The sequence below is a fragment of the Protopterus annectens genome, chromosome 6.part1, assembly GCF_019279795.1.
Source record: "Protopterus annectens isolate FY-2018-M chromosome 6.part1, PAN1.0, whole genome shotgun sequence".
In the NCBI taxonomy this organism is placed as follows: domain Eukaryota; kingdom Metazoa; phylum Chordata; order Ceratodontiformes; family Protopteridae; genus Protopterus; species Protopterus annectens.
The window spans coordinates 22,014,472-22,033,031 of record NC_056738.1 but is presented as its reverse complement, the minus strand read 5'-3'; the positions used below and the strand labels follow the sequence as shown (position 1 = coordinate 22,033,031).

The 18,560-nt window shown below is 42.6% G+C and overlaps 1 protein-coding gene across 2 annotated transcripts in view; it reads left to right on the top strand.

Annotated features, from left to right (window-relative positions):
- Positions 1–18,560, top strand: part of LOC122805364 (mitogen-activated protein kinase kinase kinase kinase 2-like) — a 1,562,336-nt gene that overhangs the window by 727,228 nt on the left and 816,548 nt on the right. For both annotated transcript variants that reach the window (XM_044075456.1, XM_044075455.1), the window contains exon 11: positions 82–163. In XM_044075456.1, the coding sequence (XP_043931391.1) occupies positions 82–163 (82 nt within the window). The remainder of the gene's footprint in view (positions 1–81; positions 164–18,560) is intronic.

Here is an 18,560-nt window from a genome sequence, read left to right as displayed (position 1 = left end):
TACATGTCAGCTTGACTTATATCTAGTAATCCGATTTTTCTCAGTAGTTCAGTCCCATAGCTCTTTTTTTATCAATTTCAGGTCACCAAATTTGCATCACTTCATCAAGCATGCCTTGACCAAAAACCCTAAGAAGCGTCCAACAGCAGAGAAACTTCTCCAGGTATAACCACAATATAGTTCTATGTATAAATGTCTTTTGTTATGCTTGGTCTACCATAGCACACAGGTGAAGGTATTTCATAGCACTGAATGACTATACTTAAACTGTGTCAGGAGGAAGGTGCTACTACAGTAGCTATAACTCTGTGTTGCATTATAGCCTAAGACAAAAGCAGTCTGGAAACAATGCTACATTAACTACTGCAATGGGTCAGAAAAGATTGTATCTTAAAACATTGACAGGTGTAACAAAGATCTATTTGGGGCTACTTCAGCACTTGCAGTGTGGATGAAGACAAGGAGAAAAAATAGTATATTACAATCGACTGAATATCTCTGTTTGCCCATACCTTACTTGGATAGAAGGAAGTTTCTCTGTTCACTGTGAGAGAGGGAGCTTTGAGCAGCCTATCTGTCCCTGGAGGAGTGGTTTCAGCCCAGAAATTAGTAGTTTATTGGCCTTTTTGGGCTAATTTCTATTGCTTTCATTTCCCTGCTATAAAACCCGCATTTGCAAGGTTTTCGTGCTAGTATACAGCTCAGCAAGCTCCTGCCTGGTGCCCTGCAGAGTTCTACAACAGCAGAGAGACAAAAGAGAGACCTTGGAGTGATTAAGTATCATTTTTCTGCATTTTCTTGCTGCCTTTAGCTAATTCCGTCTAAAACACCGATTTTTCTAGAGTTTCTGTGATTTGAAAAGCTTGTTTCAGCTACATATTGTACTTATTTTACTGCCTGCATTTTAACAAAGTTGTTTTTGTGTTTAAACTACCTGTTTAACTGTTGTAGGCTACACACTCAAGTGTGACAGCCATTTCTATGCATTTAAAGTGTTTTTTTGATTGTATCTGCTTTATTTTATGAAAAAACAAAAAAAAAACAAATAAATATACTTGTTTTCCCACCTTTCAAAGTCCAGTTTTCAGGTTAGTGCTGAATTCAGGGCTGTGTTACAAGTTTCTGTGTTTGCCCATACCTTACTTGGATAGAAGGAAGTTTCTCTGTTCACTGTGAGAGAGGGAGCTTTGAGCAGCCTATCTGTCCCTGGAGAGTGGTTTCAGCTCAGAAATTAGTAGTTTATTGGCCATTTTGGGCTAATTTCTATCTCTTTCATTTCCCTGCTATAAAACCCACATTTGCACAGTTTTGCATGCCGGGCAGCGCCAGTTAGCTAGGGTATAACTATTCCTGGCTTCACAAAGTTTACTCTTAAATTTTTCTCTTGGAACTAGACATACTTTCAACTTAAGCACTCAAACCATTCACTTTTCATTCCGGCACTTGCTCAGAACTCATAGCAAGCACTAATAAACCTTAGCACTAGACCCCCCCTATACTGTAAAGAAGAACAAGGCTCTCTATTCGACCTTACCTGCCAATCAGTAAAACAGTTCACTGAACCTATCCAGGCATGTCCAAAGGGCAGTTTCAGGTGTACTCTCCGGTCCAACTGGTGAATCTGGGCATTTTGAGGCGATGTTAGAATTGCCTCATGTACACAGACAACCCTCTCCTCCTTCCACCAAACACTAATACATGCGAGAGATGCAATTATACAGCCAAACTGGAAGCTAAGCTCTCTCAACCCAAGACTGGACCAGGCAGTCCAGAGGAGAAGGGAATTACTTGCATCACACCACCAGTCTCACATAGACCTGTGAAACCAGGACCGGCAAAAAACACACATAAAAACATGAAAACATACTCAGAGGCTCTAAATAAAAATCTGCAAAAGCAACAGAGACCTCCAAAGCAGACATCCAAGCAACCTCCGCCCCCCCCCCCCAACACAAACCATGAAAAACATACTTCACAAAACCAGGTTGCCACACAATCACAGCCCTTAAGGCAAAATAACATACCCAACGCACTAGTAATAGGTGACTCTACAGTCAGGCACACTGACGTCCCACTCACTAGGCTGAACAAGGAGAAGGTTACTGTTAGCTGCATGTTGGGTGCCAGGATCCACCACATAACACAAGCACTCAGGTCACTCCTGAACAAGTACAAATATGACTCTGTCATTGTCCGTGTTGGCGTGAATGACCTGAGCTGTACCTCACTGGACTACATGAAAAGAGACATGGAGGAGCTCTCTGATCACGTAGCCCAGGCCGGTGTGACCCTGACCCTGAGTAGCTTCCTGCCCTCACCAAGAATGATACCACGGTATAGAGAAAAAATTATCAATTTCAACAATTGGCTAAGCTTCTGGTGTCATTCAAAGGGGATCCAGTGTCTGTCAGCCTGGGATGACATGCTTGACAAGCCACTCTGCTTCGCTAGAGATGGCTTGCACCTGTCACGCTTAGGCTTTCGAATACTGGCCAAGCCACCCCCATAGTGCCTTTTTTAGGCAAGGCTCAAAAGACAAACCCCACTGCCGTAAATAGCACAAGTAACAAAAAACTGAGGATAATGCTACTCAATGCCAGAAGTCTAAACCCCAAAATGCACGCACGCGAGGCACTCCTCAGTATGGAGAAAATATTTATATGTGCAGTAACAGAAACCTGATTTAAGGCTCCAGAGAGCACCCCAGCACTACCAGGCTACAACTCATACCATACATTTCGGCCACAAAACCTGGACCGAAATACAAAAGGCAGGGGAGTATCCATATTCATCAAGGATACCCACACCTCCAGGTTAGTGGCACAGCACGATGCTTCAGAGATCATCTACGTGCAATTAACAATGGGCAAAACTGCTATTCAAATTATAGCTTGCTACAGATCACCCACCATGTCCCAGGACCCCCACTCCGCATTCTTGGAAACACTGGGAAACATAAAGGTCCTACCAAACACCCTGATATTGGGTGATTTCAATTACCCAAACATTAACTGGGAGAACTACTCAAGTACAAACTCCCTTGTATTTCCTAGAATTTTAAACTCAAACGCCCTGGATCAACTGGTCAACACCCCCACCAGAGGTGACAACATATTGGACCTGGTCAGCACCAACATGGGTGACCTGTGTTCCACACTGGAGGCCAACCCCTCACTGGTTAGATCTGACCATAAACTAATCACTCTGGATATCCACATTCTGCCACCACCCCTGGTCAAAGAAACCACTGTGAAAAACTTTTCAAAAGCAAACTTCACGTTACATAAGACCGAGGTGGAAAGTTTCAAAGCTCCTATGCTAAAGGATAACGCTGTCCAAGCTGCAAAATCCTTTATTATGCACTCTACGGGCACCTACAAGAATGCATGGATCGTGCTATCCCAAACAAAACCAAGACTCACTCCTCAAAGAAAAGGAAACCAGTCTGGTGGACCCCTGCCATAAACAAGCTATACAATAGAAGGAGGAAACTAGTACAGAAAAGAGTAAAATCCCAAGAAGGGAAGACATCCCTGATCAGTATCAGCAAGAAACTACGTTCCCTCATAAAATCATCCAAGGCTAGCTTCGAAAGAAAAATTGCCATGGATTCAAAAGACAACCACAAGGCATTCTTTAGCTATGTCAAGAATCTAAGTGGCAATTCTCAGGTCTGCTCAGAGTTAGTGCAGAATGGAACAAAATACACTGAACCGATCGATATAGCCAGCATTCTGGCAGACAGGTTCAGCGTAAACTTCACCCCCCTCTCACCCCCAAAAGGGCCCATAACTATACCAGAAGAATGTAGTGCCCCTGAAATCACAGACACTCAGGTTAAAACAGCTCTCTCCGAAGCCAAAAACACAACATCAGTGGGACCGGACGGTGTCCCAGGCTGTGTCCTGAGCTCAAAGATGAACTACCCCCTCACCTAAACACTGTTTAAACTCAGCCTCTCCACAGACTACGTGCCCACAGAGTGGCGCACAGCAACAGTTATTCCACTCCACAAAGGTGGAGCCAGAACAGACCCCGGGAACTATCGCCCTATAAGCCTGACTTGCTTGGTCTGCAAAGCTATGGAGCACATCATCATGGATCTCATTAACAGAGACATTGGAAACCTCCAAACACTAGACCCTACCAGTTCGGCTTTATTAAGGGCAGATCATGCCTCCTAAACCTGGTGAACTTCTTTGACACAGTTACCAAGGCTATAGATGAGGGAAAGGTGGTCCACACAGCCTACCTAGACCTCACAAAGACCTTCAACACCATTCCCCACTCAGGTATTATAGACAAGCTCACCAGCCTTAACATAAACCCCTACGTCACGAGATGGGTGGCCAACTGGCTCACGGACAGAGCCCACATGGCACGAGTTGCAGTAGCTAGGTCTGACTCTAAACCATTTACAATTGGCGTTCCCCAGGGCTCAGTTGTAGGACCCCTCCTGTTCGGCATATATTTCTCAGAGGTACAGGCAAGCACAGGAGGTCTATGGCTAACCAAGTTCGCAGATGACTGCAAACTAGGTGCTATAATTGACTCTCTGGCTGACACAGACATCCTCCAAAAGGGTCTCACTGAGACAGATACCTGGTGTCAAAACCATGGCCTCAAGCTAAATGCCAAAAAGTGCATAGTCATCCCCTTTGGAAAAAACAAAGTACCCACAAACTACCACATAGGTGGTAGCCCCCTAAATACGGAAGATGTAATAAGGGATCTGGGGACCCAAGTAGATAGTAACCTCTCCTTTGATAATCACATTGCCAAAGTGGTTAGAAAATCCTTCTATGTGGCCCACCTAATCACAGAAGGGTTTGCATCCAGATCGAAAGAGGGCATTGGGCCCCTCTACGCATCACTCATCAGACCCATCATAGAATACAATGTCCCATTTGGGATGTACCTTACAAGACACCTGCAACAACTGGAAAGACCACAGAAGTACCTCACCAAGAGGATCACTGGCCTCAAGCAGATGCCCTATGCAGCTCGACTGAAGAAACTACAGCTGTACTCGGTTGCATACCGTCTACTCAGAGGTGATCTCTGCCTGACATACAAGGCCATGTCCAACCCAGAATTGATGGACATACTCCACCTAAAGAAAACCATATCCCCTTGAGCCACACACTCTAGGGATCTAAACCTCAGCACAACAATAAATAGGACGTCATGGAGGGATAGATTCCTGTCCCAGAGACTTCCCATGCTCCGGAACAAGATTCCAATCTACATTAGGCAGAGCTCTTCGCTAACCCTCTTCAAGAGAAACCTTGACGAGTGGATGGGAAACAGAAAGTTTACCCCAGGGATCACTTCAATGGCTGTGCTGGACAGAGGCACAGGGAACTAATCTAAGGGGGCGGCGAAAGCCGACACATTCTGGCTAGGCTTATAAATGCCTTCGGGCAGATAGCCTAGTACCTACCTATGAGCCTATGAACCTATATTAATGTAAATGAAAATACTATATTTTTGTGTTGAACTGAGTGTGTTGTATTTTAAAACACAGGAAAGTTGAATGCTTTTTCAATGAATGTAGTTTGTTAGAACATCACTAAGCAAGTCTTGAAAGCAAAAACAAAAACAAAGTAGTTTATCGGGGGTGCCATTAATCCAAATCACTTCTTCAAAGAAAGACCCCCTGAATCTCTCTAATAAAACACTATTTACACAAAGCTCACTCAAGGTGATGTGTAGTGGCAGTAGCCCTCCCCCTACAAAAAAATAGCTTATTGTATATGTTTAAGATTGTTTTTTCTGTCTTCTTTCAGGATGGTCACTGTAATAACCAATGATAATATTTATATTTGCCTGCCTTATGTATGTCATTTCATAGCTACAATTTCTGAAACTATACAGTTTCTCTGCAAGAAGCAGACTGAAGCCTTATGCCACAGGTTGGAGCAAGTCTCCCTTAAGTATCCCACTTGATTTAACATTCTTTTCTCTATTGCATTGAGATCTAGTAATGTAAGGGTGTTTCTAGATAGTAGTGCGGTAATGTAAAAGTCTTTCATGGGCTTTAACTTCCCTTTGAACTGCATCTTTTTGTGTAAAACATGCTGTCTCATGTGCATGCAAGACATGGAGAGAAAAGGACAAGCCCAATGGAGAGGCATTGCCTTTGGCTGAAACACAAGGAGTACAAGGAGACCAAAGGTGTAAACTTGCACAGTGCCCAGAAATTAATGCTGAAAGGTAGAAGAAACCTAAAAAATGCTGGAACCATACATTAAGAACTCTGTAAAGTGTTGTTAAAGAGATTAATCATTAATCTGATGTTGTCAGTCTTTATGTAATCCTTGACTGTGGGCTAGGTTCCGACTTGGCTGTTATTCCAGCTCATGCCTTCCAAAACTCTCGAGCTAAGCTCTACCCATAATGCCCCCCCCCCAATCATCTCAGATCTCGTTTGCAGCTTCATAGTTCCAGAAACATTCTCTCTGAGATCTCGAGCAAAAACTGTTTTTCAACTAAATTTTACGTTACATTCTTCTAATATTTTTCTTCTAACTGTTATCTCTTACCTGTATTACCTACTCTTACCAAAAAAGCTAAAAACAATTCTGGATGTTTCACCCAGTCACTGGGATGCAGCTGTCTTAGAAATTCAAAAACTGCTCAATAAAAGAGTCATCCAAGCAGTCCCACCAGACCAAAGAAGATCTGGGGTTTACTCAAGATTATTTTTAGTGCCAAAGAAAACTGGGGACTGGAGACCTATTTTGGATCTCAGTCAGTTGAACAAATTTGTTCCTCAAACCAAATTTCGGATGGTCACAGTTCAGTCTATACTTCCGTTCTTGGAAAAAAGATGATTGGATGTGCTCAGTACATCTTCAGGATGCGTATTACCATATAAAAATGGATAAATGTTCTAGAAGATACCTGCACTTTTGGCTGGGAGCCAGTCACTATCAGTTCAGGGCCCTGCCCTTTGGTCTCACCACAGCCCCCAGGATGTTCACCAAATGCATAGCAGTGGTTGCAGCTCACCTCAGACTGCTAGGATTCCAAGTGTTTCTTTATCTAGACGATTTGCTCCTTACAACTCCAACCAGACATCAACTTGTAAAGGCATGAGATTATACCCTTCACCCATGATCGCCAGGCATCTCTCTCCCTCCTTCCCAGTCCATTGCATCATTTTGGCCCATCACAAACCTTCAACAAGAAAACTATACCATAACAAGTTGCTAAAGTTTACTAAATGGTCACTAGACTACAGTCTTGACCCATATTCAGTGCCTGTTGATAAAGTTTTACATTTTTTGGCTTCACTCTTTGAGGCAGGCACTTCAGCTTCTACTATTCATGTGCACCTTGCTGCGATTTCTAACTTCCATGTTGATTTAAATGGCTCATCACTTATGTCACATAAACTTTGCAAAGCCTTTTTAAAAGGAACATTAATGCTCAGACCTCCATTCAAGGAATCCTCTGCACCATGTGATTTGAATTTGGTACTGCAGCCACTTGTTTGTTCATAGGTTCATAGGTTCATAGGTTGGTACTAGGCTATCAGCCCTAGGGCCTATACAAGCCTAGCCATAACAATTCCCTGGCTATTTCTTCCCACATTATTTACTTTCCTGGACCCCTGTCTAGTAGGGCGACTGACGTGATCCCTGGGGTGACTTTCCTTTCTCCCATCCAATCGTCAAGGTTCCTCTTGAAGAGGTCCAAAGAGGCACTCTGCTTGACATGTATGGGCAATCTATTCCAGAGTCTGGGGAGTCTCTGGGTCAGGAACCTATCCCTCCAACATGTTTTGTTTATTGTGATGACAAGGTTTAGATCCCTGGAGCGTGTAGCTCTGAGGGATTGGGATTTCTTTAAGTGTAGCATGTCCAACAGCTCTGGGTTTGACATGGCCTTGTATGTTAAGCAGAGATCGCCTCTGAGTAGACGATATGCGACAGAGTATAGCTGGAGTTTTTAAAGGCGATCAGCGTAGGGCATCTGCTTTAGGCCTGTGATTCTTTTAGTGAGGTATTTCTGAGGCCTTTCCAGTTGTTGCAGATGTCTTGAGAGGTACATACCAAATGGGGCGTTGTATTCTATAATGGGTCTAATGAGGGATGAGTACAGTGGGACAATGACCTCTTTTTTCTGGATAAAAAGCCCTTCGTGATGAGGTGTGCCACATAGAAGGATTTCCTGACTGTTGTGGCGATGTGGTTATTGAAGGTGAGACCACTGTCCACCTGTGTCCCTAAGTCTCTTATCACACTTTCTGTGTTTAGTGTACTGCCACCTATATGGTAATTCATGGATACATGTTTTTTCCCAAAGGGGATAACAATACATTTCTTGGCATTGAGCTTGAGCCCATGGCTCTGGCACCAAGCATCTGTTTTTGTAAGGCCCTTTTGTAGAGTATCCACATCATTTGGGGATTCAATAATGGCTCCCAGTTTGCAGTCATCTGCAAACTTTGTTAGCCAGAGTCCCTTATTGTTGACCTGTACTTCAGAGAAGTAGATGCCAAACAAGAGCGGCCCAGGACTGAACCCTGAGGTACTCCACTTGTCACTTGTCTGGAGCTGGATTTGGAGTCGGCTACTTTTACAGTGTGGGTTCTATCAGTAAGCCATTTAGCAACCCATTGGGTGACATAGGGATTTATGCCCAACTTAGTAAGTTTATCTATGATTCCAGAGTGGGGATGGTGTCAAAGGCCTTGGCAAGGTCTAGATAGGCTGTGTGGACCACCTTACCCTTGTCCATGGCTCTGGAGACTGATTCAAAGAAGTCAATCAGGTTCAGGAGACAAGATCGGCCCTTCACGAACCCAAACTGGGTGGGGTCCAGTGTTTGAAGGTTGCCAATGTCTTTGTTTATAAGTTCCATGATAATACGCTCCATGGCCTTGCAGATAAGGCTTGTCAGACTGATGGGACGGTAGTTTCCGGGATCCAAGGTGGATCCCCCCTTGTGGATTGGGATAACTGTAGCTCTGCGCCACTCAGTGGGCACGAAACCTGAGGTGAGGCTATGATTAAACATGACACTTAGGTGAGGTGCCAGTTCATATTGTAGTTCATGTAGTACACAGCCCGGGATGTCATCCGGTCCCATGGATGCTGTATTCTTGGCTTTAGAGAGTGCGTTTTGTACCTGTGTGGCCGTTATTAATGGAATTTGGCAATCTTCTGGTATTGAGATGGGCCATTTAGGGGGTGAGAGTGGGGTGAAGTTGGCACTGAATCGATCTGCCAGGATATTGGCAATATCCTTCGGATCAGTATATTTAATGCCATTCTGTTTTAGCTCAGAGCAGATCTGAGCATTGCCATTTAGATTCTTGACATAATTATAGAATGCTTTGTGGTTGTCTTTGGAATCTTTGGCAATTTTATTTTCGTGACTAGCTTTGGAGGATTTTATGAGGCATCTCAGTTTCTTACTGAGGCTAGTAAGGGAGTTTTTTGCATCCTGAGATTTTCCTCTTTTCTGCAAAAGTTTCTTCCTTTTGTTGTAAAGTTTGTTTATGACAGGGGACCACCAGATTGGCTTCCTTTTTTTGGATGAGAGCATTTTGGTTCTATTTGGGATGGCACGATTCATGCATGAGTGGATGTGCTCGTACAGTGCCATAGTGTAGGATTCAGCAGTTGAACTTTCAGTTCCCGTTTGCATGGGTGTCATGAAGTTTGTCACTTCTGACTTGAGTAGCATGAAGTTGGCTTTGGAGAAGTTTTTTATGGTGGTTTCTTTACTGGGGGGTGGGGGTGGGATGTGGATGTTAAGGGTGATTAGCTTATGGTCAGACCTGACTAACGAGGGGGTGACCATAGGTATGGAGCATTGATTTCCCATGTTGGTAATGACCAGGTCTAGGATATTGGAGCCCTGGTGGGACTATGGATTAGTTGATCCAGGGCGTTGGAATTTATGAATTCCAAGAACCATTGCGCAAAGGTGTTGGGACATGAGTAATTTTCCCAGTTAATGGCAGGGTAGTTAAAATCACCCAGTATTAGGGTGTTTGGTTCTATCTTAATATTTTCCAGTATGTTTAGAAAGGTGTAGTGAGAATCTTGGGGTATGGTGGGGGATCTGTAGCAAGCTACAATTTGGATTGCAGTCTTACCTAGTGTTAGTTGCACTTGGAGAATTTCAGACACATTGTGTTGGCCAACTAGCCTGGTGGTGTGAATATCCTTGGTGAATATTGACACTCCTCCACCTTTAGTGTTTCGGTCCTGGTTTGGTGGCGAAAAGTGTGGTAAGAGTTGTAGCCTGGTATTGCAGGGTGCTCTCTGGAGCCTTGAACCAGGTCTCAGTTACTGCACAGATATCGATGTTCTCCATTTTAGGAGTGCCTCGAGAGAGTGCATTTTGAGGTTTAGACTTCTAGCATTGAGTAGCATTACCTTCAGATTTTGCATACTTGTACCTGTTATGGTGGTGGTTTTGTCCTTTGAAGTTTGCCTAAAAAAGGCACTATAGGGTGGCAAGAGCCTTAGCCAGTAACCTGAATCCCAGGGGCGACAGGTGCAGACCATCTCTGGCAAAGCATCGTGGTCTGTCAATCATGTCATCCCAGGCAGACAGATACTGGATCCCCTTTGAATGACACCATAAACTTAGCCAATTGTTGAAGTCAATCATTTTATCCTTATATTGTGGTATCATTCTGGGCGAAGGCAGGATGCTACTCAGGGCTAGTGTCATACCTGCCTGGGGCACATGATCCGAGAGCTCTTCCATGTCTCTTTTCATGTAGTCCAGGGAGGTACGTCTCAAGTCATTCACTCCAACATGGACAATGACAGAGTCATATTTGTACTTGTTGTGGTGTGACTTGAGTGCATGCGTTATGTGGTGGATCCTGGCACCCGACAGGCAGCTGACTGTAATTTTCTCCTTATTCAACCTGGTGAGAGGGACATCAGTGTGCCGAACTATAGAGTCACCTATGACTAAAGTGTTAGGTACATTGTCTTGCCTTAGGGGCTGTTGCTGGGTGGCACACTGGTGTTGTGAACTATGTGACACATTGGTTGTGATTGGTGTTTGTTTGCGTTTCAGCTTCAGAGGTCTTTGTTGCTTGGGCAGGTTACAGTTAAGGGCCTCTGCATATGTGGATTTAGTGTTGCTATATGTGGGTGTTGGTGGTGTGGGTTTAGAAGGGCTATGTGTTGCTTGAGGTGTAGTGTGGGTGTTAACCTTCTCCTCTTGACTGTTTAGCACAATCATGGGTGGAGAGAACTTTGCTTCCATTTTGGCTATGTAAGTGCATCTCTCACAGGTTGTAGTGTTGGGTGGTAGGAGGAGAGGGTTGTCTGTGTACATGAGGCAATTGCTGCATTGCCCCAGTATGCCCAGATTCACCAGGTGGTGAGCCCTTTGAGCCTTCAGCAACTTGTTACTTAAAATTCTTGTAGTGGAAAACCTTATTTTTGGTAGCTATTACTTCTTGCCAGAAGGATATCTGAAATGCAAGCATTATCCTGCAAACCTCCTTACCTTATCTTTCATAAGGACAGAGTATTCCTCTGGACTATCCCCTCCTTCTTACCAAAGGTTGTTTCTGAGGCAAATATCAATCAAACTGTACAACTCCCAGTCTTCTCTGTGGTATCTTTGGACCTAAGGATGCCCATCTCCACACTCCTATTCACCTTGCTTACAGGAAAGTTCTGAAATTTTCTTCTGGCTCATCACACTTTCTGTTGCCTTTTGGACTCTCTACTGCCCCCAGAGTCTTTATAAATTGCCCCTCCTCAGTCATAGCTTACTGCAGAACTCAGGGCATCCAGATATTCCCTTGTTTGGATGACCTGTTAATATGAACACCTTCTCAGCGTATACTCTTGACTCATCTCAAGTTCACCATGGCCCTACTTTAGGCCCTGGGCTTCACAATTACTCTAAAAAAGTCAGCAGTTAAACCAAACCAAGACCTTGGGGTGCAGACTAGATGCCAAACTCATGCAGGCCTTCCTTCCACCAAACAAAGTGCAAAGCCTTACCAGTTACTTCTTTTCTATCCTACCTCTTCAGATCTGCACTGCAAGGGAGATCTAAAGACCACTGGTTTCCATGGCAGCAACCACCCCCATGGTTCCCTTTGCCAGGCTCCATATGAGGAAAATCCATTGATACCTGAAATCCACCTGGTCCCAATGTTTTCATCCCTTGGATACACAGGTTCCTTGTCAGTGTTGCCTAAAGAAGAAAATACTGTGGTGGATATCACAGATAAAACTAAATCCGAGTCTTCCCTTCCGACTGCAGACTCCACAACAGGAGCTGCACACAGACACAGCAGGTGATGCACTAGGAGCATGGGCAGCAACCTTAGAGTTCAGGGACAGTTGCCTGCAAATGATGGCACTAATACAGGCTGTTAAGAGTGTTCACAGACAACGCAATTGCAATGTGTTACATGGACAAGAAGGGGTTCACCAGATCTTGCCAACTTTGCAGACTGGTTCTTTTGGCATCTGAACAGGCCACAAAAGCAAACCTCTCCCTCCAAGTGGTGTACATTTCCTCACAGGACAGTGTCTTGTCAAATGTTGAACAGATTATGGGAAGATCCACACAAACAGATGTTGAAATCTTCTTAGGCGTAGTACAGAAATGGGAGGTGCCACAGATAAATCTTTTTGCCTCAGTCGATAACAAATAATGTCAGTTCTTTTGCACCAGGACCTACTGTCCTCAAGCTTGGAAACTGGATGCCATGTCCTTTCCTTGGAAAGGGAGGCTCTTGATTACCATAGTTCGACTTCCTCTTCTCTCCAAGGTCTTTTTAAAGATCCAAAGAGAATACCCAGAGATCCTGTATTTGATACTCTTTTGGCTAAGGCAACAGTGGTTCCACCTTTGCCTCCAGCTAGCTAAGGCCATCACCAGAAGCTTCCATCTACAGTGGGTTTGTTCACACAGCACAAGGGCTCACTACTTCAATCCATCCTGTCATCTCTCAGCCTAATATTATGGATGATATGATTCTGAGCCCTTTTAGGCACCAATTTTCTATAGACATGCGTAGGGTTCTCCGGGAGGCATGAAAACCTGCTACCAGAAAATCCTACATAACACAATGGAAACTACTATATGGTGTCAGACAAAAATAAATCAGGACCTACTGCAGGCTGAGTTCCCAGTGGTCCTCTTCCTGTCTTATTTGGGTAAGCTGTTGCAGTCTGGCCTAGCATACTGGTCTATTAATGCACACATTACAGCCATATCTGCATGCCTATCTCTAAATCTGCTACTAATGGCCATACTAGAGGTAAAACAGTACTTAAAGGTTGTATTCCACCTTAAACCTCCAAGAAAAGCAACCCCTCCTGCTTTGGACTTCACCTTTGTGCTGGAAAAACTCTCTCCCTCCTTTTGAAGCAGCAGCATCTGCCCCTGTATAATTCTGCACCTGGAAGACTAGGTAGCTCTAAACTCTGCCAGACAAGTCCCCAACCCACAGGCCCTTGTGGCAACAACTTTTTTCCTTGTTTTCCATAAGGACCGAATGTCTTTAAGGGCCAATCCCGCCTTCATGCCTAAAGAAGTAAATGAACTGTCTCTCAGTCAGGACATAACTCCTCCCATTTTTTCCCATAACCCTCAAAATAAAGGAGAAAGGTTTTTACATTCTTTGTATGTACATAGCTCAGATTCTACCTGGTTAAGACTAAATATATTTATAAGTCTGACCAATTGTCTGCATCTTTCCAAGATTCCAGGTTAAGAAACCCAGTTTCAAAGCAAACTGTTGCTAAATGGATTTCTAAGCCCATATACTTTTGCTGCACTCCATGTGGAAAATCCTCATCTCCAGCAAAGGCTCATTCTAACAGTGCAGTAGCCTCATCTGGAGGCTTTTACAAAGAGATTGACTCTACAACAATTTTAGAAGCAGCTATTTGGTCTTCTGAACACACATTCACCAAATATTATATAGTGGATGCCTTCTTGAAGTCCGTATCTGCTTTCGCCAGGTCAGGCCTGTCTGGAATAATAGGGCTAGGTCAGCCCTTTTCTGGATTAGTAGGAAGCTCTCCTGCTTTCTGTCTAAAGTGCCTTGCTTTCCATATGTTTACTTCTGTCACACTGAAGACCAGTTGTTACCTGTGAATTTTTTTATAGCTTGCCCCTTTAAACTACTTTTACTTCCACAATTCAAAGCAAATTTGCTACTGGCCATTATTGTTTTAGTTTTGATGAAAGCATCATAAGATATAAACTGGTCACCTTGTCTGACTCCAAAGATGCTTCTTTGCATATCTGATGAATCTCCGTTGTCTAAAGAAAGTTTCTATACTCTCCTTACCAACATGTTTTCATTGAAAGTCTTGCTTTATCATGGGTACATTATGAATGTCTGTGGTTTTTGTACGAACTTTTTGTCCCTTCAATTTAAAGGTTTGATACTGTGCATAACACAGGTCTTTTATTCATTTTATTCCTCAGTCTTCTGATGCTTAACCCTCTTACTCTGATTCTGACTTGCTGCTCTGACTACATAAGATCTCTACCTTTTCTGTGCTTTGTCAAAACATGCAAGCCTATTTAGAACCTTTCTATGGTCTCTTACTGCAGGCTTACTTTGAACATAGGGTCACTTAGTGACTCAAACTATGGGTGTGAAGAACATTTTATTCAGCTTCTTCCCTTGCAACTTGAGTTTTATTTTTCCTTGCTGTGCTTAGTTTCATCTTCTCACTCTGCCTTGTTAAATTTTAACTGGCTTAAGTGAAGGTCATCCAACTTTGGAGTTTCCTCAAGATCGACCTCTCACGATGTGCTTTCTCCCCTATCAAAACAGGGACTGTGCTGTCAGTGTGCAGTACTTCTCCTACAATAGACGTTGTGCCAGTATTCTGTAGTGGCTGCTGCTGTCTATATTTTATCTTATTTTTGTTCCCTTTCTGTATGCACCTGATCTCTTCCTTTTGCTTAGATAGAGTTCCTGCATTTTGTCTCTAAAAGAATATCATTAAGGCCATGTTCTAGATCAGGGGTCTGCAACTTTCACTGTCAGAAGAGCCATTTTTGGTCCCTCTCTCACCAAATAAACATCTGGAGCCACAAAACCTATTTGATCCCTAAAATGAAGATAACACACACAGTGTATGAAGTTTTATACTATATATAAAAGAGTTACAGTTTATTGCATTTATGAAATTATCGAACTACAAAAAGAAAACTATTGACATTTTATTGCCATTTTACCTGTTAAAACAAAGGAAAACACCAATGTTATGAAGAGAAGAAAAATATCACTTGTTTGTGTAGGCTTACTTTGAAATAAAACAAAGAACTATGCAGGCCTGTTTGAGTCCTCCCCTTATTTGTGGAAAATTAATAAAATAAAAAGTAGTCCACTTTAAAATAAATAAAACATATAGCTGTAGCCTAAAAGCTTTCAAAAGAGTAAATGTAAAAATAGGCCAGTTTGCATTTAATTATGACATAAGTCCATTTCAGTGTCCCATCATCCTCTTCTGTTTTTTTTCCTCAGCCACGTACAGCAGTCAACTGTCGAGCCTGAACATAAAACACAATTACATCATCTCAGGGTCCAAAATAAATATTTTTTTGCAAAATAATAACCTATCAAATGATTGTGATTTCTTTTTCTGAACATCACTGCAGAGCTTCTCTGTATCAGGGCTGTAAGATACGGCTTTGATCTTCACAGAGAGTTGCAGGCTGTCATCCATGAGGCGCGAGCGATATTTGCATTTTATGTAGTTCATGCTTGAGAAAACCTGCTCGCATAAGTATGTGGATCCAAAGATGGACAGGACTCTAAATGCATACTTCTTCATGTTCATTTAAGTGCCAGAAATGGCATTCCATGTTTCAAACACAGGTTTTCCGGGTTTAGGAAGGTTTTCAATATCACTCCATTTGTGCTTCTGAGAGCGCGAATGTGCGAGAATGGCGTTCTGACTGGCAACATCTTCGAGATCAGCTGTCAGACTTTTGAACTTAGACACCCATAAGTCTTTATCAGCTGTCGGCCAGTTCAAATTCAAGATCGGGTTGACTTACTTCTTTAAATGAGGACATGTTCATCAGGGATGGGTTGATGTCCAGGGGTGTGATAGGTAGGTTAATGTGTTATTTTCCTTTCTGAACTCACAAAATCTTTCCTCAAATGCAGTTTGCATTATGATGATTGCACGCTGTAAATTCTCACAGTATGTGGTCATTTGATTCTTTGAACTTTCTCAGGGAGGGGAAGTGAGAGAGTGTACTTCTCTATACATCTCTGGCAAACACCATCATCTTGAGTTCAAACACCAAAACATCCTCCAGCATCTGCAGGGCCGTGCTTCCTTTTCACTGAAGACTTTTGTTTGGACTGTTGAGGTGCACTGTCATATCCAGCATGAAGTGAAGTTTTTCTAGTCAATCTGGATATTCCAGTTTGGGATAGGGAGAGTCCCTTGCTTTCCAGGATAGTTTTCAAGTGTTCCAGATACACAGCAAACTGTTTCAGCACCTCTCCCCTGGAGAGCCATCAGACTTTGTTGTGCAGCAGGAGATCTCAATATGCACTGTCGACTTCATCTAACGATGAACAGAATTGTTGGTGGTTTAACCCTTTTGCCATTATTTTGCTCATTATTTGAATGACAAGGTTCATTATCTCCATGCGTTTAGGAGGAAATGTTTGAGCGCACAGTGATTCTTGGTGCAGAATGCAGTCAAACAGCAGCTTTTGATCCAGCGACATCCGAAGTAAAGTCACACAGCCCTTCTGTGCTCTTCTCATACTAGATGCCTCATCAGTAGCCAATGACACCATGTGGGTGGTGTTTATTTCTTTGGCTTTTAAACAATTCACCACAGCCTCACAAATGCCCCCATCCCCCTGTGTTTGGCCTTTTAGCGGTATCAACTCAATGATTTCCTCCTGCGGCCTATCCGAGTTCACATATCTGCATAAAAGTGCTGTCTGCTCAATATTGTTTACATCTTTTGATTCATCACAGGAAATTGAGTATGCTGGAGCTAAATTAATGTCCTCAGTTTGTTGACTGGTGATGATTGCTGTCATCTTAATGGTCCTATCCTTGATGGTCTTTGCAGAGAGAAAGGCATATCTCTAATTTTCTGAACAATTTCACATTTGTTTTTGAAGTCCAAGAATAGATGCTCTGATATTTTAATGAAGGATTCTTTCATGTATTCTCCATTTGTGAACAGCTTTCCACACCTTACTATCTCCAGAGCTGCCTCAAAACTAGCAGCAGTAGTTGAATTTACAGACTTGATCCACTTCTTCAAAGTATATTTGCTCTGATCAAATTTCTGCAGCAGTTTCGAAATCGATCTTTTTCATTCATCTCCAGCTTGGTACTTTTCAGAAAATGCTGTGTGTTTATTCTAGAAATGTCTTTCAACATTACATTTTTTGTTGTTTGCTAATTTCTCGCCACATATCAAGCATACAGGTAAGCCAGCATTAGCAGTGAAAGCAAATTAATCTGTCCACGCAGAATTAAACTCTCTATTTTCTTCCAAGACTTCTTTTTTTGGATTTATCCATGGTTAGCTTACAGGAGGTCAAAAACTGAAGATTAGCAACCAGCAGATGGCAGGAAAAGATTAGGTTCATAGGTTCATAGATCAGTACTAAGCTAACTGCCCTTGCGAGCCATTTTTTAAGCCTAGCCAATTATCCCTTGTAAGATTCAAACCCTGCACCTTGTGTTTGTAAGGCAAACACCTTAACCATTAGGTCACCCTCCCAACCCCCTCATGGCAGGCTGTAGACGTTGTAGGATGTAATGCATATTTTGGTTGACAAAATATAAAATTTTTTTTTTTATTTTAGTGTCACAGTATCACCTCAATCTCCAAAATAAGAGGCGTTTGCTTTGAAAGAAATAAAATAAAAATAGCCATTATTTATTTCTGCATTAGTTTTTTTTTTCAAAGCTACAGGAAGAAACTTCAGAGGGGTGTAAGAGCCCCATGTCACTCGAGAGTCAAGGGTAACCTACCCCTGTTCTAGGTTATTTTTGTTTCTTAGTATAAACTACCTTCCCCTTTTTTAGTCATCTTCATGCTACTGTCTCTCTGCCTTCAGTTAGAGGAACATCACCATTTAACTGTCTTTTTCTTTACTTCTCTGGGTTGCTTTCCATCTAAAAGGGGTACCTTAAAACTCAATCTACATTTTGACCTTTTTTTCTGTATGCAGATGCCTGTTGCCTAGAGCATTTCCTTGTCTGAGTTTTCTCTTACACAAACAGAAGTTGTTTTAGAACTCTGACAAAGTGCTGCTTCGCCCTCTTTAATTAAATTGGTGAAACCTTTTTTTATTGTTAAAAGTCATTTTCTCAACACGCATGAGCTGCTTAGATTTCTCAGTCTCTGTGGCTTTCTGTTTTATCTAGATGGAAAGTTTATAGAGTTCAGATTGTGTGCACTTTTTGAAGATATTTTACTACGTATTCAGACTGCATAGTTCTATACATATTTCATGGTGTAACACTTTCTACTAGAGCAACAAAATTTTCAGAGACTTTTTTTGTTATTGACCCACAGTATCTAACCGTAAAGTA